General features: G+C 49.4%; 1 protein-coding gene across 3 annotated transcripts in view; it reads left to right on the top strand.

The window, feature by feature from the left end:
• Positions 1–26,516, top strand: part of ARHGAP26 (Rho GTPase activating protein 26) — a 112,265-nt gene that overhangs the window by 71,227 nt on the left and 14,522 nt on the right. For all 3 annotated transcript variants that reach the window (XM_071569832.1, XM_071569831.1, XM_071569833.1), the window contains exons 18-20: positions 7,831–7,990; positions 11,598–11,736; positions 15,908–16,061. In XM_071569832.1, the coding sequence (XP_071425933.1) occupies positions 7,831–7,990; positions 11,598–11,736; positions 15,908–16,061 (453 nt within the window). The remainder of the gene's footprint in view (positions 1–7,830; positions 7,991–11,597; positions 11,737–15,907; positions 16,062–26,516) is intronic.

Raw genomic sequence — 26,516 nt, 5'->3', positions numbered from 1 at the left:
TGTATGAATAGACCCACCACTGTGCCAAACTCAGTTAGAGAGATTTTAGTCCAATCTTTGTTCAACAGAAGAAAGGAGACCATAAATCACCAGCGCCAAACTGTCTTTGAGCTACAGTTTTCCCTGGGATCTGGGATCTCCAGCTCACAGAATCACAGAAAGGTTTGAGTTGGGAGGGACATTTAAAGCCATCTTGTTCCAACCCATGTGTATGTGGCAGAGCACACAGAACTGGGGGAGCGGGGGCTGTTTCAAATCATAGGGCAAAACGTGGTCCCACTGGTAAAGGCAGGACAAGTGTTTTCCCTGCTGTTGTTTGCTGTCACTTAGTTTATTCTGCAAAACTGGTTATTCCTGTATTCCTTTTCTTCCAGCACTGTTTTTTAGGAATTCAGTGTTTTGAAGGAGTGGGCACTAATCTTGATTTGTGAAGTGAATGTACTCCAAAACAGCTCTAAGAGAAAGAAAAAAAGTCAAACCCCTCTTTGTTCCTCTTCCCTGTGGCCACTGCACTCGTGTGAACATACAGGTGTGCACCAGGCACCTCCTGCGTTTGGCCCTGTGACCTGGCTCCAGCTGGGAACGATTCCCTGCAGGGATAGTGGGAGCTGCACTTGCTCACCCCAATGCCAGTTCCTGCCAGGAGGCTCCCTGGGAGCCTGTTTATTTTGGCTGTTTTCCACGCAGCAGGTTGTAGTCTTCGGCACAGCACTTACTGAGGCGGCAGATCTTTCAAAGGATTGTTTGTAACTTAAACCTCTCCTTCAGGCTTTCATTGCCCCTCTGGTTGTGTGGGTTTGTTGTTGCATTGGGGCAGCACCAGCGAGTTTTGTTTTTGAAGGAAAAACCTGCCTGTTCAGCAGGGGCTTTGCTGGGGCACTGAGGCTGAGGATGGCAGGCACAGGGGATGGTGTTTGCAGCCGTGGCAGTCCCCATTCCACTCTGTTAGAGGGTGAGGTCCCTTTGGCTGCTCTATTTGTGCAGGTGGAAACCACAGTGACATTTAATATCTAGTCATGGCTGTGCCTGTGGCTTTCACCAGGGTGTCGATGGAAACCTACAGGGCTGACAATGCCCTGATGAGGTGCAGGGAATGTTCCAGCCTGACACCACTCAGCCAGGGTTGGTAAGCAAATCCAGGATCCCTCTGAGATCCCTCATCAGGCTCACCTCCCCCAAAGCCAGAGAGGATGGCTTTGGAAACCATGTTGTCTTGGTCTGGGAAGCCTGAACCAGAGCAGCGTTGCAGCGTGTTTTTCTTGCAAGTTGCAGCATGTTTGGCATTTGCACTGATCAGACTCGCTGATACCTCACATTTGGCCTCGGCATCTTCTCAGTGCAACATGAACCCTTTTTTTTTTCTCTGGGAGTGAACCCAAGCATACAGCTGTGGCCAGATTCACTCAGAGAAAGAGTCTTGTTGGAGCAAGTCAAAGCGCTCAGAATCGGTGCAGGCACAGGTTGGGTCCCAGCTGAGCGGGGAACTCAAGAGCAGTGCTGCTGCTCACTGAGACCCCCGTTAGTTCTCAACATTGCATCTGAAGGTTTCTGCATTCATCAAGTTTCCCCTTGTCATTCCCTGGTGATCTGTCCTCCTCCTAGATCTGCTGGCCTCCATCTGCATTCCTGAGTCTTGGCTCTTCTTGCCGGAGTGGCGGGGCTGGGGAGACTGCAGAGCTGTGAGCCTGTGGCCTGCAGATCCTGGGCTGCAGACAGCAGGGTTTGTCCATATTCCAGATGTTCCTGATTCCCACAGGGTGGCTGAGTGAGCCCGGTGAGCTCCTGCCACTCCAGATTCCTCTGGCCCTTGAAGAGCTCCCTGCATCCATGAGCAGCCCAAAGATTGTGGATATGAGCCTCAATAAACACAACAGAATAAAGGGATGCTTGTACAATTTGGAAGTGTGGCAGCTCTGTGCTTATGTGCTCCAGCTTGGGAATCATGGAATCATTAAGGTTGGAAAAACCTTTTAAGATCATTGACTCCAACAGTTACCCAGCACTGCCAAGGCCACCACTAACCTATGTCCCAGGTGCCTTTTGAACACGAGATGAAGCAGAGCTGGCCATGCTCCCTTGTTCTCCATGGCCACTTCCCAGCGGCCACTGCAGACCGGTGTCCCTGTCACTGCCTCTCATGCACGTGGGCCTTTTGAATACCTTAGGAATGTGTGATTGACCAGTTTTGCTGCCTGGGCCACCAGTGGGTAGTGCTGCAGGTGGAATTGCACTGGTGGTTTCACCAGCTCTGTGCTGGGCCCTGTGGTCACAACATGCCTGCAATAAACATCTGCTGTGTTCCCAGCCATCGGACATGTTCCCAAGGCTGGGAAACAAACCCACCATGGGTTTGAGTGAGTAGTGAGTCATCCCCAAGGAGCTGCAGGATCACCATCTCCTGTGGTACAGCTCTCCCAGCCCCTTTAGAGAGGGGTGGCCAGTCAAGCCCATCACCCACTCTCCACCTACGCCCTCATACACTGCAGCCCAATTAAACTCAATAATGTGCAGGGATGAGTTAAATGCACTCAGGAACATTTCCCAGAACTCATTAGATTGTATCTGATAAATACCAGCAATTGTGTGTGCTCACAGCCGTCTGCGTCCATCCCTCTATTCCTGGGTGAGATCCAGATTAAAGGGCTGGAAGTGGGGGCAGCTGGGAGCAGGGAGCTGTGGGATTCCACCTGAACAGAGCCTGGCTCTGCTGAGCCTCCTTGAGCAGTGGCTGTGCTGCCACATGGGGAGTTTCTGGAGCAGATCCAGAAACCTACAATGGACCTGGGGAAGGGTCTGGAGTACCAGGAGCATCTGGGAGAGCTCAGCCTACATAAAAGGAGGGTCAGGGAGGACCTTTTCACACTCTACAACTCCCTGACAGGAGAGTGGAGCCAGGTGGAGGTGAAGTCTTTTCCCAGACAAGTGACAGAATAAAAGAAAACAGCCTCAAGGTGTGCCAGGAGTTTGAGTTGGATACTAGGGAAAATTCCTTCCTGGAAAGGGTTGTCCAGCCCTGGCACAGGCTGCCCAGAGCAGTGGTGGAGTCACCATCCCTGGAGGGATTTAAAAGCTGTGTAGACATGGCACTTGGGGTCATGGGTTAGTGGTGGCTTTAGCAGTGCTGGGAGAATGGTTGGGCAATGATCTTGGAGGGCTTTTCCACCTAAACAATTCCATTATACTTGATCTTTGGGTGAACTTGGTGGGAACTCAGCTGCTGCCCTGGTGGACTCTCCCCAGCATGGAGGAAGTGCAGCTCAGCACACCCCAACACCCCACCCAGGATGGTGGATCCACAGGTCCCTCTTTGGGCCCAGTGTGCTGCCTGCACTCCCTCAGCTTTTTACATCTCATGCATGTCCCGAGTCAAAGGTAAGTGTTTAATTTCTATAAAACTACCCAGAGCAGTCTAAATAATTTGGGGGATTGCTGGCCTCTATGTGATTGGCTTTTCAAATTAAACAACTCTACTGATGATGGCAGACAGAAGATGGATTTTTACCTGTAGCAATAGGAATTTTAGCGGCATTATTTTCCATCCTCTAAGGACTTGCTAGGCCAGCCCCAACAAGCACTTTGTTTTCAAAGGTTTGTCCCAGGCACAGAAATAGAAATACTCCAGACTTTGCCTTTGTTCCCTTCAGATGGTTGTTTGCTCAGCGATTTTGTTCTGAATCAGGGAAGATACTTGAACTAATAATGGCACTTATGGCTGAGACTCAGAAGTCCAGAAGTTTCACGTTGGTCCATGTTTTGTTGTCCTGGGCCATGTGCATGATGATGAGCTGTGGTGCTGGTAGTGGCTGCATGGCCCTAGCACTGATCTGGTGCTAGATCTTGGCTCTTTACTGGGAGGATTGGAAGCTCTGGTGCTGGCAGCAGCTGTGTGGCACCAGCGCTGGGTTGGTGCCAGGTCTTGTCTGTCTTACTGGGAGCACTGGGCAGCTCCCACATGCTGCACCCCAGCCTTCCACACCACTCCCACTGCACAGGTTTCTGTAGGTCGCTGGAGAAGCAGATGAGTTCCTTAACTGGATCTCAGTGAAAACGAGTCTGAGTCATTGAGCAGGCTGGAAAGACCAAATTCATTAATCTTGGTAAGAGGAGCAAGGGCCTGTGCCGTGTTGCCCGCCCTCGGCACCCGCTGCCGTTCTCCTCCCCTGCACAGTGCCGACCACGAGCCAGCACAGCAAGGGAATATTTACTGTTCTGTGCTTGCCCTGCGCTGAACCTTGGCTACCAATTAGCCTGTATTAAATTGTCTTTGGTCATGGCGGTGATTATGCAGTATCCAGGCAACCCAGGCATAATCTAATTTAACACACAACATGGATTTACTCTGCTCCCTTCTCCTTTGTCGTGCTGAAAGTGGGTGTAAAGTGAGCAGCGTCCACAGACACGCTGGGGAATGACCTGCAGGGACAGAGCTCTCACAGGAGCGCTGGGCTCCTGGCCTGGGGTGTCCCAGTGTCTCAGCACCATTGGCTGAGTGCTGGCAGCAGCCAGCACGGTTCCTGGGTCGGCACCAAGTGAGACAGGTCTTCGTGGAGGTGCTCATTGGTGAGGCACTGCTGAGCGCAGGTAATCCCCTGGCCAAGTAGCTCCAGCATGTCCCATGCTGCCAGGCTGATCCCTCACTGATCCTGGAGGGAGGCATGTGGGAACCATCATGTGCTAAGAGGAGGAGGCATAGCCTGGAATCCAAAAGCCAGTGGTAGCTCAGCCTGTTGTGAGCTCCAAAGAGGAGGGCAGAGGTTCTGCACATTCCTCCATTAGTTGTTGCTTCTTCCTTATGCTGAAAGTCAATTCTCCAAAGTGGGGATGGAGAGGGAGTAGAAAAAGGACCCATCGAAATTAATGTTAGTGCTGTTCTTTCTGAATGCACCGAGGGCCAGAAAGAAACAGCAGGTTAAAAGGGAAATACAAGTGAATATTTGGAAACCTTCTAAAGGGCAGCTCAGGAATGGCACTGACGGTTCTGGCTGAACAGCCCCGGCATTAAGCCCACTTTGGGCTGAGAACGCCCCATCTTTAGAAACCATGGCATTATTTCCTAGTACAAAAGATGATGAAGACATATAATTTAGACTAAATTATCCTGTGGGTAATGGACATGGAATTTGAAGGATGTGAAAGGTGAATCATATTTTGGAGCATGGCTGTGGGTGACCCAATGCAGGGAAGGCTATTGCTGGAAAAGTACCTGGGATGCAGATTAGGAGTTCACATGCCACTAAGGTTTATTCCAGAAAGGAGCCAGATTTCACAGCTGCAGAATGCCTGCCATGCTTCCAGAGGCAAAATAAAACAGAGAAGAGGAGTTTGGTGATAGAGGCAAGGGCCATCCATGTGGGTGTGTGGACATTCCTCGGGCTGGTGCTGCAGGACCATGTCCTGCCTGGTAAGCCATTAATAGCTCAGTCTGAAATAATTATCAGGACCACGCACAGCTGCCTTGCTGTAATGAGCCAGTGACAGTGCAATTTATTAGAGTGATGTAGGACATGCTAACGGTAATGAGAAATGGAGGGACCTAATTTTGTACGACTTAGATCAATTCAGTTGTTTTTTTAATAAATGAACGTTGTTTTACTAACCACAGAAGATCAGTACAATTATTATTTTATTAGTACTTTGAATTAGTACATTTGAATTGCAGTTGTGTTTCTCCAAATCCAGTTAGGAGCATGTGAATGTGGTCTGAAATGTAGATGTTGCAATGCAAAAATGTCTTTGAGGTTTGTAAGTGTCTTGGTGAGGAGAGGGATAAGAGTGAGGGGAAAGTTTGAATCCTCATTCAGTATTACATAGAATATAATTGTTTTTATGGGACTTCTGCCTTTCTTGCTGCTCCATGAGGTTGTGACTCCCTAAGGAAAATTTGCATCCCCCTCCCAGCCCTGTGGTTCAGGTGGCGGTGGTGTCACTGCACATCTTGGCAAGCTCTTGGCTATGGTGAGGATGGGGATGGCAATGGGGAAGGTCTCTGTGCCTGCCTGTGAATGGGAATGCCCAGCCTGGCTGGGGTGGCAGCAACCCTGTGGGCACCAAGTCATCTAAGCGCTGGTTGTCATCTCCATGCTGGAGCCGGTTTCCAGGGCAGCCCATCTCCCACAGTGTTTACTGACACGAGAGATTTGCTGCACATTTGTGATAAAATATTCAGAACTTCCTGACAGTGGGAGGAGTTACGGGTAAGAGGGAAGTCCTGCCAGCTCCTGAGAGGCTTTGGCCAGGACCTCCCGTCTTTGAGGTTGGATCCCAAGTGCCGACTTGGTGGAGGTAACAACTTTGGCTGTTCTCCAGGGATGTAACAAGCACTGGGGTGATGCTTCTTGCCTGGACAGTAAGTAGGGCTGTCGTTGCTGTTGGGAGAAGCTAGACCAGCAGCTGAGCTCCCCTCAGTGATGAGGTCCCCATCTGCTGCTTGAGGAACTGTATGTAGAGATGAGGAATGTATTCCTTGCTGGTTCAAGTGCAATTTGGATGGAAAAGGATGAAAAGCATCTTTTTTTTTTTAAGGCAACCTGTGCTTACAGTGTGCTAAAATATGCTGAGTGTGCACACCAATGTCTTGGCCCCAAGATCAATAGTAAAAGCTCACAGCAATAAATTTTTGGGGCAGTCCAGCACGTGAGTCTCTGCCCCACTCTGTGGTGCTCCCCTTCATTTGCCCAGGTAAACAACTGAGAAAGAGTGAAGGAAAAATACACTAAAACTCCTTTAGGCTAAAACTTTGTGAGCACATAGCCTGAAGCCACTGTGCTTCCTGGTTGAATAGGTCAGGAGAAAACCACAAGACAGACTCGGGGAGACGGGGCTGAGGGCTGCACCACAGGTCCCAGCTGTGCACCCGCACACCCGTCCCTGTGTGACTCAGCAGAGTCCACGGTACACGGCAGGTTCCATCTGCACCTCAAGCAGGTGTTTGCCACGTAGCAACCAAAGACCTGGTCCCTGGCATATATGGTGTGACACAGGCAGGGATTGCTGGGCTGCCTCCTGCTTGCAGTGTGCCCTCAGTGCACAGCAGCATGTCCTCGGGGTGAGACAGAGCAGAGGATGTGCCCCAATAGGGCTGCTGGGTCTTTGCACCACTAAGACAAGGGACCAACTGGAGCTGCTCCAAGGTAACCCCTCAAACGCACCATGTCCAGAGTGCCATGTCCTCAGCATGAGCTGCTTTGCTTTTCTGAACTGATAAGTATCCTCTTGTGAGCATAAAAAGAGAGGAGGGTGTCAGAGAGGGAGCTTGAGTGTTGGTGGGTCCCTGGGTGAGTGGGTGCCCATCTCAGGTGGGTTCCTCAGCAACATGGAGAAGAACACATGTGGGGCACAGGAATCTGGGGGTAGAGCTCCATTACCACCTCTCAGCCAGTCTGAATGGCCTGGACAGGCCTGACCTCTGGTGCAGCCCAGTGCTGGAATGGCTGAGAAGGAATTGGCCTTTGGAACATTTGAGGTCACTCATTGAGTTGGAGAGCAGCATGTGTCAGAGGTCCAACAATTTGTTTTCAGAAGGGTTTTAGGCATTAATGATTCAAGATGTTTTCCTGGGAGTGGTTTGCAGCATGAGGCTCGGTGGCCGGCGTGGGGTTGGGCTTTTATGGATTAGTTAATTCATGAAGGCTGAAAGGTTTTCAGGAATACAACAGTTAAATTTGTACTTTTCCACATGGCTGAGCCTTCAAGGAGCTCACCAGGAGCGTAAAAAATCTAAACAGCATCGTAAGCCTTGTGCCAGCCACGAGGCAGAGAGAGCAGAAAGGGGGTTCCCTGTGGATTAGTTCCATCACCTACTTCATTTTCTCTCTCTTTTTTTTTCCCCAGAGTTGCAGATAATCACAAGCAGAACCTGATGACTGTTGCTAATCTGGGTGTGGTGTTTGGGCCAACGTTGCTTCGACCTCAGGAGGAAACAGTTGCTGCCATCATGGACATCAAATTCCAGAACATCGTGATTGAAATTTTAATAGAAAACCATGAGAAGGTAATGGCTTCCCTGGCTTCTCTAAGTGTCATTAGCTTATGGAAAGGAATTGGTCTCTCTTTCCTCCTCTCCCAGTGCCCCCCTCACTCCCTGTAACCAACAGCACCAACAGCTTCTCTGTGGGCAGTAGGGCTGTTCCAGGGAAGGGACAACTGACCCCTCCCTGACACTGTCACCAGTGAAGGATATAGCTTGGGAGAGGGCACAATGGTGCCAAGATTGCCTGTTCCTGGGCTGTAGTTGTGTACCCAACCCTGCTGGTAGCCAGCCTTGTTTATGGTTATCCCAATGTGAGTCAGCATGTCTGTGTCTCCATCACAGAACTCTTCTTTCTCCCTGCTTTCCACTGTTTAATAGGAATTTGTTCTTGATTTCAAGAGATGAGCACTAAAGCAACAAGTGCAAGATGTACACCTTGGCTAGCTCCTGTTTTACTGACTAAATCCAGGTTTATCCAAGTAATGGCTTTATCCACAATGTTTATCTCCTGAATCCTGGTGCATTTGTGTTTGTTGGCCATGAGGATGACATTTATCAGTGGAGCAACAGTGGCTTGGTGGGGCCACAGTGCTGGCTGTCCCTTCCTACTGGCTGCATGGCGTGGCTGCATGTGCTAAAAAATGCCATTTTCTTCTAAATTCCAGTTCCCTGATTTTGATCTTCTGTTAGTCTGATTTTGGTTTAGAAAGAGGTAACTAAAGAAGTAACTACTTTGTTCATTTGGGCTGCAAAGGCAGAAATAGAGACCATCTTGCCCTGACCATGGTGGTGGTACAGGGTGCCATCATGGCTCTTGTGTGGGGCTTTGCTTGTAGACATCTCGAGGGTCACCTTGGATAGGTTGTTGTGTGTTCACATGCAAGGCTGAGCCTCTGGTCTGTGTGGTGTGGGCAGCAGTCCCAGGGCACAGCTGCATGGGGCTGTAACAGGGTATCAAACGTGCAGCCAGTGGGGACAGGAAAATGGGGTCTCTGGTTCTTGGGGATATTGCTTCCACTGGGACAGAAAGGCTGTGGTATTCATTTGGGATGAAGGAGCTTAGGCACATTCTCCTCAGAAAGGTCCCTGTGCATCAAGGTGTTGCAGCCCTTGCATATGACTTCAAATTACATCTGCCATTGAGAACTGCTGCCCTCTGGGCCATCTCCCATGAGTCTGACACCAGATCCTCTGGAAATGTGAAGTAACATTGGGATGGGAGTAGGATCAGGGCTTGGGGAGGAGGGAATGATATCTCTGTGTGCCTGCCAGGTGTTGCAATAGAGCAAACAGGAGCCTGAGAAAGCTGAGCAGGAGGTACATGCCCTACTTTGCTGCTCAGAGGTGCCCTATGAACCACAATGTCACTTTGCTTAACATGGTTTATTCATGATAAATTCTCAGCCTTTTCTGTGTGTTTTTGTGTCTACAAGACGTTAATGTGTTATAAGAGATATCCTGATTCTCTGTAGTGCCCACACCTCTCCCTGCCTCCACAAGAGCAGCTGGAGGGCTGGTGCTGAGGGTGCAGTGCAGACCATCAGATACTTGGGCTGACTGGGGGCTTTAGCAGAAATACAAAGTTATGGTAAGATCTTAGTGCTGAAGTTTTAGCAAAACAGTTTCATAACGACGTTCCAGCTGCATTTGAATTGAGGCTGCTTTTAGTCACTGAGTTCCTCACTGAAGAGCATTTATGCCTTCTCTTATTATAAAAGAAAAAAGAAAAGGAAACAGAAACCTGGAAGTTTGTTTTCAAGTGTGTTGTGGGAATTGCTGTGTAAAATGCAATTAATAAATCAATACTTTTATCTTGCTTTGTTTATATATTTCATTATATTTCCCAGGTAGAATTTATTACTGAACAGCAATTTGAATGCAAGGACACATTAAAGTAGTCAGTGGCTGTGCTGGGTGTGGGGAATAGAGCCTGGGGCAGGCAGGGTGCCCTGAGACTGATGTCAGCCCCTGTGCTGAGGATCCTGCCCCTCAGGAGCTGCATTTAGCCTGCAGAGCACAGGGCTCATGGTGGGGTCCCAGAGCCAGGGAAGGCACCTGAAGCATGTGCAGCTGTGTCGGGGTTTGACGTGGGAAGCAATGAGCCACGAATAGCCCGGCTAACTGGGACTGTGGGCTGTGCTAGGGTGGGCTGATGGGGTGCTGGGGAGGGCTGATGGGGTGCAGAGAATGTGGTGCATCAGCCATGCAAGAGGCTGGGGAGACTGGGAACCAGCCATGGCGGAGGTGGGAATGGCCATGGGCAGGCGTGCCAGGTGACAATGTGCAGTGCTTCTTGCAGAGAGCATGGCTGGGTCTGCCTCTCCCTCTGCTAGTCCCTGAGCCCAGGAGGGATGTGTGAATGGGCACACTGTAGCTCCCCAGGAAGGGCTTCATGGTCCCTCGTCTGTCCACTGTGCTATCAGATCCAAGCACTCACCAGGCCGGGGCTGTCTTGCTGTGTTCAGGAGCTGGGAATGAGGATTCAGCTCCAATTCCTGTTCCTCATGCTGGCTGCCGGCTCCAGAGCTGATCTCGAGCCTAGACAGTGAGTCCCTATGGACAGAGAGGCTGGGAGCAATGTCCTGTGAAAGGCTGGGGTGGGATGTCCTCGGCCACGTGGTGCTCGATCCACTGGGAGTGGGTCATCAGCCCCTGTCGAGGGCCAAGTGCTGCCCTTCCCACCTGCCCCTGCACTCTTTTGGGAGAAGACAGGACATTGACATTTTTGGCTGAGGCATCCTGGCACTTTATCAGGGATTTGTAGGCATCATCATGGAGGCTTGGGGTGTGTGTGTGTATGTGAGTGAAGATGATGTTGTTGTTCCATGAACTGCTGGCAGCAGCTCCACTCGCTGGTGACGTGTGATGGCGGTGACTGTGACAATGGCCACGTGCTCCAGAGGAGTCATCCTGTGCTGCACCAAGCATTGAGCTAGGCCAAAATGCAGATATCCTGTTGGGAACCTCTGGCCACACTGGTTAACTGTCTGGCAGGGACAGGTAGAGCAGGAAAGACACTGAGGAATGGTGTTTATTGGGCTCCAATAAAGTAAAGGGAGACCTTGAGAGAGCTGGTCTGGAGGCAGCGCTGCTGTTGTCTGAGCCCGGGGATCCAGAAAAGGAACAATAAATAACCAAATATCAACAACCAACAAAACTGCTGCTCTTTGGGTTCATGCAGTTTTAAAATTCCATCCCCTTGAGAAAAATGTGATTACTCAGTTTTCTGACAGCTGTGGCTGGAAGTTGCAGAGACTTTCCCAAGCTGGTCTGCAGGCGTGGGAGCGTGGACGCCAAGGCTGCACCGCAGGGGGCACCGGGGGGATGATGGTTGGTCTATTCGGGACACTTGCCAACACCTGCACCTAAAAAAATTCAATAGAGTGCCAGAGTCAGAATTTTTCCCATCTTGCAGTATGCATCTTGGGTGAAAAAGAGAGAAGAGGAGTGCAGACAAAGTGGGAATGTAGAATCTAGGCAATTGTACCCAAAATGTTGCCCTGTTGAACACGTCTTCCTCGGAGGCTGCGCTGTGGAGCAGTTGTAGAGCGGTGCAGCACAGGCAGGTGGGCAGCTGTCCTGTTCGAAGGATGATGCCAAAGAACAACTTGTTTATTATTTTTAACAGATATTTAACACAGTGCCAGAGACTCAGGCGTCGAACTCCCAGCTGCTGTTATCCCGCAAGAAGAGCACGGACTCGAAGACTCCCTCCTGCAGCGAGCGACCGCTGACGCTCTTTCACACACCCCAGCCCAACGAGAAGCGTAAGTGCCCAGCTGCCCTCCCAGCCCTCCATTTTTGCCCTAATCATGCCTAATGGATTGTCATTCCCGTGCCATTCCCATGCAGTTTTACTGCTGTCAGTGGAAGAGTTGATTCCATAACAGGGTCAGGCTTCAGTTTCCTCCGCTGTCACATTGGTGGGGAGCGTGAAGCTCTCCTGGCATCTGAGCCCTTAACCAGGGCTCGACATGAGGCTGCCTCAGCATGGGATAAAGTGTTGCAGTCCCTTCCCCACCTGACGGGCCCCTGCGTGTTCCCCTTCTCATGTTCCTCGCCCCCATCATCGCCGTCATCAGCTGCCAGGACGCGGGTGCCACACCTGTGCCAAGGGTGGCCACCCGCCGACATCCCCACAGGGCGGCCCTTTTGGGATGCCCTGAGGCACTTTTCCTTTTACAGACAGGAAAACTTGGCCAGGAGGTTTGGCATTTTCCTGAGGATTATGTACCATGGCAGTTTAAAAATGTTGGAGCTCATCTTTCCATTTCTGTCGCTAATTGATGCTCCAAATATCTGGGTGAAAGAGCCAAGGCCCCATCCCTGCTCATGGAGTGGCAAAAATGTGTCTGCTCAGGCTGTTGCTTTGCGTTATAGCATAAACCCAATTCCCAGCTCTCTGGTTCGTCGATGCCATGTGCTCCTGGAATCAACTGGGATCTTTCCCAGTTTGGTAAAAATGCGTGACAAGTGCACATGGAGCAAGGAGCAGGGGAAAGCTGGAGATAACCCAGCTCCCCACAGTGGACTTGCTGACTTCCAGAGTGATGGACTTTGCTGATTCTCAAAACATGTGGGTTTGTCTGATTGAGTTACTGCTAATTATCAGACACTCTCATTTCAGAAGGTGCTGGAACGATCCGTCTGAGTTTGAGGAAGCAGTGGTAGCACCGGAGCATGCTCTGGGAATGGCATAGCACGACTGTTGGGAGCCTCAAATACCAAAAGCTGCTTTTGAAAAATTCAGCCACAGTAATTTATTTGCTGCTAACTAAGCCATTGCTTGTCACACTCCAGGGTCACTGGGCTGGTGAAGCATTTGTGTGCCATCCTCCCCCCGTGCCTGGAAGAGGAACTGAACTTGTGTTTATTTCTGCATTTATTTATTCCCAGATGAAGCAACATTTTCTCAGTTTCCTTCTGAGAGTCTATAACGTCCTGTGTCTCTGGGAAGCTGCTACCATTTTACTCGGTGTTTGCCATCCCTGCTGCACATGTCCCTTGAAGAATATTTGAGGTTTCTTTCATCTTCCTCTCTCCTTCCTCTCTCCTTCCTCTCTCCTTCCTCTCTCCTTCCTCTCTCCTTCCTCTCTCCTTCCTCTCTCCTTCCTCTCTGCTTCCTCTCTGCTTCCTCTCTCCTTCCTCTCTTCATCCTCTTCTTTCTTACTGGTCCAGAGATAACGCCAAGGCTCAAAGTCAGGCTGGGCAGCAAGGGCTTGGGCAGCAGCTCAAGCCCAACTGAGCACCACAGAAATTGAAAGCTGAACACTGAGGCTAAAAACGTTCAAAATGGGAACAAGGTGCACATTTTTTAAGACTGAGAGTGGTTTAACCATAAGAAGTGAAGTGGGACCATGGATTTTCCATTACTTGAAATCTGTTTATGAGTCCAATATTTTTGTAAAATTTTCACTAGAATTCATCATACAAAGCTGTGTGTAAGTAAAAAATTACCATGTTCAACAGACAGGGTCATACAAGAGAGTGGATTAGATCATTATGATTAATCTGTGATTATAGTGATTATTTTGTTGCTAAACATTCACATTTATGTCCACAACTGACCCAGAGGCCTCTCAGAGAGAAGCTGCAGGTTTGGTTTATTAACAGGAGCTCTTGCTCTGCTGCATCACAGTTTGCAAGGTGGTTCTTCTGCATTCTGGAAATGCTCTTTAGCTGAAAGGCAGTTCTGCTCTTGTAGCTGTAAGACCAAATTAAATCTCCCAGCAAAGAATCCTTCATCTAAGCTTTTAAAAACGAAGGAAAACACAGTTTCAGCCCTTTAAAAGGGAGGAAATAAAGCAGGAATTTCAGATTCTGCCATTCATCTCCCTTCCCCTTGAGCTGAAACGCTTCCAGTTCTGTGGCTGACGGGGACTCTAATTCAATATTGGCTGGTGGCTGGTGTGGAGATTAGGCAGACAATCCACACTGATTTATCAGGCTTACAGAGCTTATTCCTGGACTTCAGTCTTGGGTAAAAAATGTTTGGAAATAATAAGCTGTATTGTTAGTCCACACTCTGGGTACTCAGGTCGGCTCTGGGTCCAGCAGGGCTCAGCATGGGCAGTCTCTGGGTTTGGTCACCTGTGTACAGGTGGTCTGTCACAGACTGCCCAAAACTTGCTCTAGCAGACACAAAACCAGAGGGACTTGGCATTTTTAGGTCCTTAGGCAGCTTCATTTCTCTCCTATTTCATCTGCTGGCTCCCATGTCTGCATGTTGATATTTGTGGAGGTGAGCACTCTGCTTTTCTTTGCTTTTCCCTCTGTCTTCTGCATGGATAATGTTTTTCATCACAAGGTGCTGGTGTCCTCTGAGCCCAGAGGGTTCAACTTCCGCAGAGCTGGAGACAGAGAGGTGTCTGTGCTGCTTGTCCCTATGGTGGCTTGTTGCAGATCAAGATTAAAGAAACTCAGTTTCAGGAATGTGTTGTTGTGTATCAACATAATTAACACATCCTTGGCTTTGACTTATCTCTAGAAGATAAGCTCAACCTCAGATAAAAACAAGTTTTAGCCCTGTCCTGCTGCCATGTAGGTGACTGATTTTGTCCAGGTACCCGGTAAACGCAGCAGCTCCAGCAAAGGAGCAGGTCAAGGAGCATTGGATTCTGCTCTGTGCATCCACAAACCTGTGACTGATGTGGCTTTTCCTCTTGAAACAGTGGTAGAGCTGCCTCAACACCCTAAGACAACACTCCTGCCAGGCTGTTTTACAGGCAGTTCCTTTCTGCTGTGCACTCAGGATTAATTTTTCACATATTCCAGTGCCTCTTTGAACTCTTATCTCTCTTTAAATGTGCACAGGACATGGATGAATATTTGCATGTCCTCCTTGCACAAGCAGAGATGGCAATTAAAAGGGATTGAGAACAAGGATTTCCATATTTTATATGCTTTTTGGTTGTAGTTTGACTGTTATTCTGCACTGGTAAAATAATTTCAGAAAGCTGTATCCTTGAAGTAGGACTATCTGTGTTTCCTGCAGATGCTTGTCTTGCAGGAAAGCAGCATCCCAGAAGCAGCAGCTGTCTGCCTGGGGCTGCTCTCGTGCCATCAGTGTTGTTAATTGCTTCTCACAATTACAATTACTGCTCATATGGAAAAGGCGTCTCCTGGAAATGAGTTAATGGGATTTTAGATGATTTGGGGCAGAGCTGAGAAGGGCCCTGTGCTGTGGTGTCGGCTTGCGATGCACAGTATTGTCATTGCTGAAGTTACACAAATAATGGAGTAATCTCTTAATTTGATCAACAGGAACAGGAATCTCTGAGAAGCTCTGGACTGTCAGCAGAGCAATGCCAGCACCCCCTCAGCACATCCTATTCCTGATCAGATACAAAGTCAGGTCTTTGCTCTGCCATGGCTCTGCATTTTGGAAGAGCTGAACTGAAATGGAGCAGAGACCCCCTTTCCCTTTCCCTCATAGATCTGGCCAGGAAAGAGCAACAGTAGTTGTGTCAAGTATGAGACTGAAGCATTTTTTGCTGAGATAAGCTTTAACTGGGTGATCTGTCCTGTTCTTGATCTAAAGTGTTGTCCTGCTCTGTTACCCAAACACTTCATCTGTGGGGAGCTGATTTCAGTCACACAAATCCATTCCTGTAAATAGTTTGCATTTTAATTTTTTTCAGGTCAGGGCATTTTGGGAATGTGAAATACTACTATGTTGAGAAAAGTGCATATTTTCTTACTAAAAATGGTGCTCATTTAAATGTATCTCCATCTTAAAACCAAAAGAACCAAAGAGTACCGGGTATTTCTTGTGGTTTAGTGTATAATATCTCTGTAACTAACTCTGAACTCTGGGGAGATGCGCCCAGTTTGCTCTGGGACAGAGTTTGCTGGGAGCATTTGATGCCTTCACAGCCACTTGCTCTTTACTTTGCTTGCAGTGGCAGCTGATGTTTCTTGGGTTTTGGTGTTTTTTAGAGGAGAACAGGAACAGTATCCTCAACTCCAGCCTGGAATCCGTCATCTCTTCAAACGTAAACAGCTTCCTCAACTCCAACAGCGCTCCCCAGCCCAGCCTGAACTCGAGTGATCTTGAACTAGAAGTAATTAAACCCAACAGGCCAAATTCCCTGTAAGTACAGTGGTAATTAGTGTTTTATAGACTATCCATCCTTAATCTTTAATCAGGGCTGTTTCTTACGCTGAATCCCAGCAGTTTGCTGAAGAATACAATTTAACTTTTTAATTTTTAATGGGCACCAGGCATGTGCCCTGCATTTTTAACTTGGTCTAAGCAGTGGAATTAGTTACTGTGGGTTACATCTGCCAGCAAGTTCCAGCTCTGATAGTTTTGCCCATGTGGAGTATTTTTGAGCATAACTCCCCTGTGCTGCCCGGCCCATCTGGTGATAACTCCAACACACACAAAGGACTTTTCTTCTGAGTTCAATTCTGTGACTGTTGTCAGTACAGTTGATCTCCAGCCAAATCTGTGCTGTTGCTTCTGCTATTGCTTCCTTCATCTGGAAAGTTCAAGGGAAAAAACAGCGACCTTAGCAATGCCTCCCTGGGGATGGCCGAGTTATTTACGAAGTCCCTGAACTTGCCACAGCGGAGCCCTCGCGCGATGGCAGCTCCGCTGGGGGAATTTCCTTCCTGCCCTGGCTCGGCTGAGCCTGATAGCATTTTCCCACAGAACCTCCCCTCCTTGTCATGTGAAGATCTGCTCAGATCTTCAGGAACTGAACCCAATTTCCCGCTGGTGCTCCTTGACACGCCTCTGCACATCCCTGTGGATCCGTCGGCGGGAATGCTGCTCCCACCACAGCAGCTCGTGGGCTCTCTGTGGGCTGCACCCTTCTCAGTTCAGGGAGACCTTCCTTCCCACTCCTCTAGTCCTCAAACACTTCCAGTTCCCACCGATCCATAGCAGCCCTCATCCACTGAGAGAAGACAGGGACATTCCTGATTTAGCTGGGTACCGGGGGAGGGCTTGGCATGGCCAAATGCCAGGACAGGTGCTGCATAGGTGGTGAATCTCATTGCTGTTGGCTTGGCTGGCAGCAGAGTTGGGTTTGGGGCTCTGGTGTCCAGCCCTCACTCCAGCATGCGGGATGGCCCTGGGCCCTGCCCACCCTGGTTCTCCCAGTGGAAAGGTAAGTATGGAGCAGCCAAGACAGGCTTCATCCATCTTCATCATCACTCTGTCTCCTTCCTCATCATCACTGCCAATAAACCCTGAGCTGCATAAGCAGCACCCCAGCCTATCCTCAGCTCTCTTGGAAGCAGGATTGTGAGACCCAGCCCCACACCATGCCTGCTCCCTGTGGATCTTCCCGTTGTGGGAGAGCTGCCTTCCAGGAGCATTGTGGGGGCAGGACAGAGCATCTAAAGGTAGGACACCTCATGATCAAGACTGTGCTTTACATATATTACATATGGAGTAAAGATGAATCTCTGTCTCATGCCTGGTTGAAGCTCTGGAGTCAGTCACATCCCATTCCCCCAGCAGGATGGTTTTAGTTTATTTATCCTTCCAGGGGAAAAAAAAAAGGTGTGGCTTATAATAGAGAAGGTTTGTCAGCTCAGATCTTCTGGGACCTCACTGGGATTGTTTGCCAAATTCACAGTTTTTCAGATTCCGAGAGTTGCCTCTTACTAATTTCTTTCTTAACAGAAGTTATAAAGAAATTCAGCAGAATGAATGAGTCAAAGCTGTGTGTCGCTTTGGGGAGCGGAGGCACCATGCTGTCCCCGAGGGATTAGGTGAGCAGGCTGGCACTGAACCAGGTGCTTGTGCCAGTTTAGGGGCCTCTAGTTCTGCAGAGTGAAAGAGAGCTGAGCAGGGCAGCACTGGCAGCTCGTGGCTCTGACAGTGCTTGTAGCATTCAGTGCTTTTCCTCAAATCCAGTGATTATGAGATAATTTATGCATATGTAGGAACACATGACTTTTTCATCTGTGTTGAGCTGAAGATTGAAAAGTGAGTAGTACCACAGGGCAGATATTCTCTATGACCCCAACCATTTAAATCAAATGCCTTTGATCCAATCTTGCAATGAGAAATGAGGCATCTGACTTGATTTCATTCTGATTAAACTGTGTGTACAGACATCACTCAGCCCTCTGTGCCTGCTTGCCCAGAAGCAAAGGCTGTGCCTGTGGTTTTGACAGCTCCGTGGGGTTCTGCCCTTGGTGGGCAGTGCTCGGGGAGGGGGTGGATTTGCAGTGGTGAGGGTGAGGAGGGCTGCCAGCAGTGGGTCTGTCCCCAGCTCTGCCCTGTGGCTGTGGGCTGGGTCGGGGCAGGGTGTCTGAATGGTGCCAGTGTCTGATGGCTCCGTCCCCACTGCTCCAGGGGGCTGCCCAAATAATGTCTTTATAAAGCTGCTTCTGTTTTTCCAAGCAGCTGAGTAATCTGGGCTTTGCAGGAAGCCTCGGGCAGCCACACACTCTGCCACTGACTGTGGCATCTGGTGCTGCTTTGCAAGGGGTTCTGGTGCTCCTCAGAGTTACCAGGCCCATAATTAGCGTCTGTGGCTGCGGGGAGGCTCTTGGGGTGCCTTGGACTCTGAGCTCCTTCAAACACTCTGCCAAATTCTCTGCTGGTCCTGGGAGACCCATGTCTAGGCTCTGCTTCAGGACTTTGGGTTTTTTGTTGCATTCTTCACTATTTTCTGTAATTTTTTAGCTGTGGACCAGGGCCACAGTGAGGCCCCATTCAGGAGGTCTTGGCTGTCCTGGCAGCCACCCCGAGCTGGTCGGCTGCTGAGCTGGTCGCTGCAGGGAAAGGAATTGGGTCATTTCGATACTTCTTACTAAGCTCAAAAGCAATGTTCTTGTGGAAATAACTCTGGTGGATCTCAGTGGGAGGCTCCTTGGAGTACAAACATTGAGGCCTGCAGGTCCTACGAGATTTCTTGTGTTCCTTTTGCGCATGGGCATCGATGTGCCCAAGGTGGCCTTTAAATGTGCAGCACTGTAAATTGTGAGCGCCATCTGTGAAATGAGAGATGTTTGTTTGAGCTTCTGTTTACAAAAGCCTCTTGGCTCCCTGCTAAATGCTCATGTATCCCCCAGGTCTGCTCCACCAGGAGCTGCGCCAGTTCCCAAATCCCCCTCGAGAGCGTGTGTTGCTTCTTGCCAGGTCTCTGAGCACGATGGTGTTGCAGCAGTTGCTGTGCTGGGGATGAGGTCCCCCTTCCTTGGTGCTGGTACCTCCATCCCCCACCCCAGAGGAATGGGGTCCTTCTGATGTTCCTTTTCTGGATCACGGTCCCCCTTCACCAATCCAGAGGGAAATGGTTTTGCTGCAGGGTGCAGGCTCTTCCTTCCCAGCCACCAATCAGGCTTTTACGATGGGAATGCATTTATTTATTAGGGCTGGGTTTATTTTTATGGAAAAACTGCTCTGGGCAGGAGTTGTACTGGGTGAGTCAGCGGGACTGTCCTGTGCCAGGAGCTGTCACTGTGGCTGCTGGCGCCTGGAGACCAGGACTGGCTCCCAGGGCCACCAAACCCCAGGGAGGCATTTGTGTCCAAAGCAGTGCTGGGTTTCTGTGTCCCATCAGTTTTCTTTATCCTGTCAGACTTCTTTATGCTGCCTGTGCAGAAAACATCTTCTTTAGGAAACATAGCAAAACCTGAAGCAGAAAGCACTGTGTTTCTAGGACTGATGTATACTTCAGCTGAAGTAGAGGAAGTTTTCAAACTAAATTACATGATCATGAAAATAGAAATATTTAAGACTGTGGATTTTAAACCCTTCAAGAGAAGCACAGTGCTGCAGTGGATCTGCCTAGGCAGCCTCTGATGTGGAGTTATTGCTGTAGATAACCAACACCTTGATTGGGGTTTGCTTTATGTTCTTTCTCCTGTTTTATTTATCTGTTGGTCTCATCCGTGTCCCCTGTATCATTCAAAGCTCTCCTCAAAGGGCCCTGCTGTGCTGGGGGTATGAGCAGCTGCTCCAGCTGCTGAGGGCAGGTCAGAGATGAGTGCTGCAAACACAGGCAGCAGTAGCCAGGTCGTGTTACAAACACAACCTTGTTAGAATCACCTTCTAGCACTTAAAATAACCATAATGCCTCAGTCTGAATTAGCTGTTGGGCAGTGCTGGGTGCTCCTGGCTGCCCTCCTGTTCCACTGTCTGCAAACTGAGCAACCTGTGTGTGTAGCCTGGGGAGTAAACAGCTGGCTGGAGGGGTCAGTGGAGTCACAGGGATTCATTCTCTGCTCTCACAGTCATTTCTGGCTCTGCAGGGCTAAGGAAGGTCAAGAACTCCATGTGCAAATGGTACCCAGAGACTGCTACCTTGGCTTTTCAAATGAGAGGGAACATCAGAAGCACAGGGAGGGCTGGGGTGGGTGGCAGAGCACCCAAGATTCTCAGCTGGCCTGTGGGGGTGCTTGTCTGGGTCCCAGGATGCCCCATTTCAGCAATAGCTGTACCACCCCTCTGTCAACTTGTCATGACTGAGTGCTGGGATGAGCTGCTGCATCCACCATTTCTTGCTGCTGCTCCATAGGAGGGGAGACAGGCTGCTGTTATTTCATGGCCAGCAAGTGGGACTGTAGCACCTTTCACTGTCTAAAGGGCCTCCAAGGGAACTGGAGAGGGACTTTGGACAGGTCCTGGAGTGACAGGACCAGGGGCAATGGCTTCACACTGACAGACGGCAGGGTTAGATGGGATATTGGGAAGAAATTGTTTTGTGTGAGGGTGGTGAGACACTGGCACAGTTTGCCCAGAGCAGCTGTGGCTGCCCCATCCCTGGAAGTGCTCAAGGCCAGGTTGGGCAGGGCTTGGAGCATCCTGGTCTAGTGGAAGGTGTCCCTGCCCATGACAGGGGATGAAACTGGATGGCTCCAGTGAAGAAGATACAACCAGCCTAATGCCCATGTTCAGCAGTGTCTCTTGCTCTCCACAGCTCTCAGGCCTGTCAGCATTCCCAGTGGTGGTGCTTATCCTTACCCATGGGCTCAGGGCACCAGTGGCATAGGGAATAGGCTGAGCCCCTCATGCTGCCAGGCTGCCCCATCCCAGACTGTTTGCTGCCCCTCCTCCACGCAGGGACTTGACATTTAGAGAAATAGTAACCTTGGGAAACTCGGATTTAGTCCATACATGTCTATTTGCATTTAACTTTATTTTCTCACTGACCAAGTATGGCTATTTCTTACCCTCTGTGGGTATGGAAAGAAACAAGCAGCAGATCTAAGGTCTAGTGGTCATGAAAATATAACCCAGTTAATCCAAGGAAGAGCAGTTATATTCCCACGTGCTTTTGGTTTACAGGACTGGAATAAATCTTCATTAGGCATCCCAGTTAAAATTGAACATTGCTCCTTCCATGCCTGAAGATGAGAGAAATTTCAAATGTTACTGTAGTTGCAAAACAACCTCTATCAGGGACTTCTCCAAGTGGTTGGGAGGGACCTGTGGAGCAGGGGGAGAGGGAATGGCACATCAGAGTCATGGGACTGGGGCAGTGCTGTGCCATGTGAAGGACAGCTCCTTCTTCCCATTGCCCCATCCCTGTGCTCTACTTTGAAGTCCGTCGTCATCCCAAATTGAAGTCCAGCAGGAGACAAACCAGTGCAGCATCATAGAATCATGGAATCCCAGAGTGGTTTGGGTTGGATGGGACCTTAAAACTCATCCAGTCCCAATCCACTGGCCTTGAACACTTCCAGGGATGGGGCAATGTATCAAACAGGATACAGCAGGATTGTTTGGAATAAGTGATCTCTTAAAAATGCAAATAGCTTTGGCAATTATCAGCTGTGACACAGAAAAGCATGTGAGGAGAAGTAAATAGACTTCTAAATGCTGCTGGTTCCTCCCTGGAAGAGCTGGATGGACCCACAGGAGAGACCAGGCAGTGCCTGCTGTGCTGTGTCTGCCCATCTGTCCTCATCCAGAGGGGCTGTGGTGTGCCAGAAATGAGCCCTTAACCCGCTTGACCTCCATTTCCTTTCCCTTTGCTCCCAGGCCCTTGTTTTGCCAAGGTTTCATGGCTCTCTGCTCTCTCACTCCTGTTGTTTATGCTGCTCAAGAGTAATAGCAATTAGAGGTGCAGAGGCACAGGAGCAGGTCCCACCCTCATCCTGCTTTCCCGGCAGCCACTTTGGGAATGTCCCTCTGAAATGGTATCTCTGGGACTTCTGTTAAAGAAATTTTCTTATAAATCAAGTGCTCCTGTCCCCAAGGAACCTGAATTATCACCTGCGATTCCCTAACCCAATATTCAGCTCCAGTTTTAATTTGTAAAAAGACCAGGAAAATGCACTGGTGTTTTGTATTGCCATGTGTCATGATAAAAATGGGATGATTTCTTGCTCAGAAGGGTCCAGTTGAGGAAGAATTTCTTCACAAAGGGGTTGTCAAGCATTGGAAGGGGCTGCCCAGGGAGGTGATGGAGTCATCCTTGGAGGTGTTCAAGAAACAACTGGACATGGCACTCAGTGCTCTGGTCTGGTTGACAAGGTAGGTCACAGGGTGGACTCGATGATCTTAGAGGTCTTTTCCAACGGTGGGAGAGCTGATGCCCAGGAGGGGATTCCAGGGGCCAGGGACTGGCAAGATGGGGCTGCCAGCCTGCTCAGCAGGATCTCGTTTTTCACTGGACTCTAAATGCCACCCAGGTGGTGCTTGCTGTGGCAAAGATGTTTCTTGTTTACTTTAATTTAATTTTCTGTTTCTCTGACAAGGGTGGAAGCTGCCTGGTGCATTTGGGGTGGAGAATGTGGGACAACGAGGAAACAGGATTTTGATTAATTGTGAGGCTTGGGGTAAAACAAAGCTGTTTCTTCTTCCTTCCACTGCATTGTGGCCGCCTGGCCGGGAGCCACTGCGGCTCTGGAGAAAGCCAAGAGCTGGAGAGGCGTGTCAGGGCCAGAAGCACAGGGCTGGGGTCCCCCTGGGACCCTCTGCCACTGTGTGTCCTCTGCTGCCCTTTGTCCGGGAGTTGATTCCCTGAGCACCCAAGTGTGTGCCAGGGACCATTGGTAGAGGTGCAGCAAACCCCAGATGGAAACTGGGGCTGGAGGGAAGTGTCTCACTCTATTCCAGCTCCGTGCAGCCACTCAAAGGTCAGCCCAGACCCCAGAACTCTGGGCTTCTGCCTAATCTGGGTTTGGATCGCCAAGGCCAGCCCAGAGGGGTGGATCTTCGAGCTGCCAAACAATAAATGGCATTTTTTAGAGATTAGGTAAACTCTCGTAATCAGAGCTGCTCCGGAAAAACCTTATCTAAATTGCTTTATAAGAGGAGTGGAACTCTTCCCAACTGTGGTTGTAGGCTGGGACTGGGGGCTTTACACCTGGAATCTGTGGTCCCAGTGGGGTGGAATGGCTGGAGCTGGTGCAAGAGCTGGCCCCTCAACCCTGGATCACCAACCCTGAGTCCTCAGGGAAGTTGCTGCTCACAGTGTTGCCTTCCAGGCAGTGTCATGATACACAATTATTTTGTCTCCCCTCCCCTTGATACCTCCTCTCATGTGGCTGCTTAGGATTTACATCTTTCCCATCTTCTTACAGAGGTCCAAGGTGCTGCTGTGTTGCTTGTGGGAACAGGGAAGAGCCCTGGGACACACCTAAAACCAGATCTGCTCGTCATTGTGTCTGGAGGGCATAGTGGTTGTAGCCAGGAACTGTCCCAGCAGCTGAAAGTCAGCCTATGGCATTTGCAACAGAGTGGACTGAAGTTACCCCAAATGTGTTTCCTCTCGTGTTTGGAGTCACAGGAAATATTAAAAGTTTATGAGGAAAGATTGGGGACAGCACAGCAAAAATAAGGTGTAAAGTTCTGTATCCAAAAGAAAACTGGGTTTGCTGAGGAGGCTCATCATGAGCGCGGTGAAGGGTGGTTGGCAGCCCTGCAGGGCAGCCTGAGAGAGGGGAAAAAGGCCAAATTTGGGAAGAAAAAGACAAATGATTTAGCCAGCAAAGCCAACATCCTGCTCTGGGGATCTGCTGGGGGACCTGGGCATTCCCAGGAGCAGGGATGGTACAAGTATGGAGCAGGGCTGGGGCAGGGATATGAGGTAGGGATGGAGCAGGTGGCGCCAGGCACTGGATTTTGTGTCTCAGACAAGGGTTGGTTCAAACTCAGAAGGAGCAGAGATCATTGCCAGGTTAGAACAGAACCCGCCTATCTCCCAGTCCTCTTAGTTGTGAAAAGCTCCTTAAATTCCCAGTCTGCTGCTTGGTTGATTCCAGATGACATAATATTCAAACTATCTTATGACTTATTTATTTTTTTTGGTGCAGACTGTTTCGAGGGTGTCTACATGTTTGTTTCTTTTAAAACAGTTTTAGCTTGGGAGTCCTAGATCATGCCTGTGGTAAGAAAGCTCCATAAAACCAGAGTGATTCAGTGCTCTGGCAAACATCCTTAAACCTGATGCATGGAAAACACAAGCAGCAAACTCAGTGTACTCCACAGATAAATATACTTGAGGCTTAGTTACTGTTGGCCATACAACTTAAAATTTCTCTATATATACATGTATAAATTTCATAAAAAATGTGAACTTGATGTTGGAGGTCTTTTCCAACCATAACGATTCTATGAGTTCCTTCCCATGCTGTGTTTAAATAATCCAGGATTTATTTTTTGAGCATCTATGTGCTTCCATGAGGTATTTGAAGATGTGTGGAAAAGAATGATGCTGGTGGGCCACAGGAGCTGGGATTTGTTTTGGGGGGGCAGAGGGAAGTGACAAACTTCATTCAAAGGGGAATATTTGGGCAAGAGAAGCCCTGTGCCAATGGGATGGCACCTCCCCCAGACCCTCTGGGCTCATAGGAGGAAAAGGTGGAGTCTGTTCTTTTGCTGTGTGGGATTTTCATGTGCCCTGGAGTTTGGCACAACAACTGTGCAAAGCTTTAGCTCTTTCACTTTTTAGTTGGCTCTTGGTCTAGAAACTTTCCACAAATTGAACTTGAAAATTAAGCCAAATATTCTCATAAAACAAGTCTCCAGCCGTGTGGCCAACCCCATGTGATCCAGTGGTCATATGTCAAAATATTTTCTATGGGCTCATCCATTAAAACAAAGGTAATTTGTCAGACTGAGAACCCTTCACTAATGGGGTCGGGCGCCCATCATTCCTTTCCCAGCAGGAATGAATTCTGTGGTGACTTTGAATCCACTGCCTTTCCATGGCTGTGGGTGCTGTTGTCCATATGGGATGTGTGGGTGGCTGCAGGGGACAGACAGACAGACAGACAGTCTCTTCAGAGGCACCACGCTCCAGGCCGTCCCTGCAGCTTCTTCAGCCTGACTCCCACCGTCCACAGCTTTTCCCAGTTCTGCCTGTCAGGAGACTTCTCAGAAGTTTCTGCCTTTGAAGAACACTGTTCTCTTCGAGTGATGCTCTGGGAACATCTAAGGGTGCTTCTTGCAAACTGAATTAAATTAGATTTCCCTCCAAGAGGTCTAAAAAAAGCACCTTAAACTTCAGCAGCACATGATGCTTAAAAGACAGCTTTCTGGAAAGCCCTGGAAAAAAAATAGAGACTTGCACTCCCATTGCTTTCCTAATTCCTGTAATTAGTGTGGAGATTGCTGCATAGCAGCAGCATCTTCTTCAAAGAAACTGTCTCAGACAAATATTGACTCATGGAAATTTTACTTTCAAATAGAGCAGGATTCGAAATACATCTGGTCCTTGTGAGGGGTTGGATGCAGGAATCAAAGATGCTACAACAAAGCCTTCCCTGGGGCACTTGCAGGCAGTGTATGTTGTGAGTGTGTGTGATGAGTGCTCCGCAGTCGTGTGTGGAGCTCAGGATCATCATCCTACTGGCCAGGCCTTTCTCCCTGCTCTCCTGCCTGCCTTCCCCACTTTGATTTCTGCTCACCCCAGCCTGCTCAGCCCCTGTGTCCAGCTCTGCTCCCAGCTCTTCTCAGTCGGCATCTGAGTTTCCTGTGGGCAGAATCTCAAGTGCAAGCCCAGCCAAAATTTTTATTGAGCCTGCTGAAAGCAAAATGATGGTACATTAGGTTTTCCTGCCACCTATAAATGTCACCTTGGATGAAATATATCAGAGAAACGGCCGAACACATTCTTTGGTTTCTCTTTCTGCGGGGAGATTGAATTCAAAACTGAGGATGTAGCCCAGACTCTTTCTTGTAAAAGTCTTTTGATGGCTATGGGAGTGTTTTTGAGGCAGTGCTGGTCTCCAGCAGCACCACACAGGCACTGAGAGTGCTGAAAACATCCCAAACCTCCCCAGTGGCCCAGGAGCTCCAGCTGGGAAGGAGCTGGGCTGCAGAGCGGAGCGTGAGTGGGGTTCAGATGGGGACCACCCTGCGGGGTGGCTGTCCTGGCGCAACCACCCCTCCCGCACGATCCAATTTCCCAGCAAAGGGCTGGCAATTCCCCCTGAAGGGGCTGAGTAGAACAGGGCTGCTCGCTCTCAAAGACATCCTGTCTCCTCTGAAAGGAGATCCCTGTGCCTAATTAACTTCACAAATTAGCTGGAGCTGTCACGGCACCAGTTTATCTCACCTGGGGGTAACCCAATCCCCTGGCTGTGCTCGCCCCGCTGTGCAGACACTGGTGACAGGGCTGTGCTAAGC

The sequence above is a fragment of the Pithys albifrons genome, chromosome 15, assembly GCF_047495875.1.
Source record: "Pithys albifrons albifrons isolate INPA30051 chromosome 15, PitAlb_v1, whole genome shotgun sequence".
Lineage (NCBI taxonomy): Eukaryota > Metazoa > Chordata > Aves > Passeriformes > Thamnophilidae > Pithys > Pithys albifrons.
The sequence above is the reverse complement of the archived record's forward strand: the minus strand, read 5'-3'. Positions and strand labels throughout refer to the sequence as shown.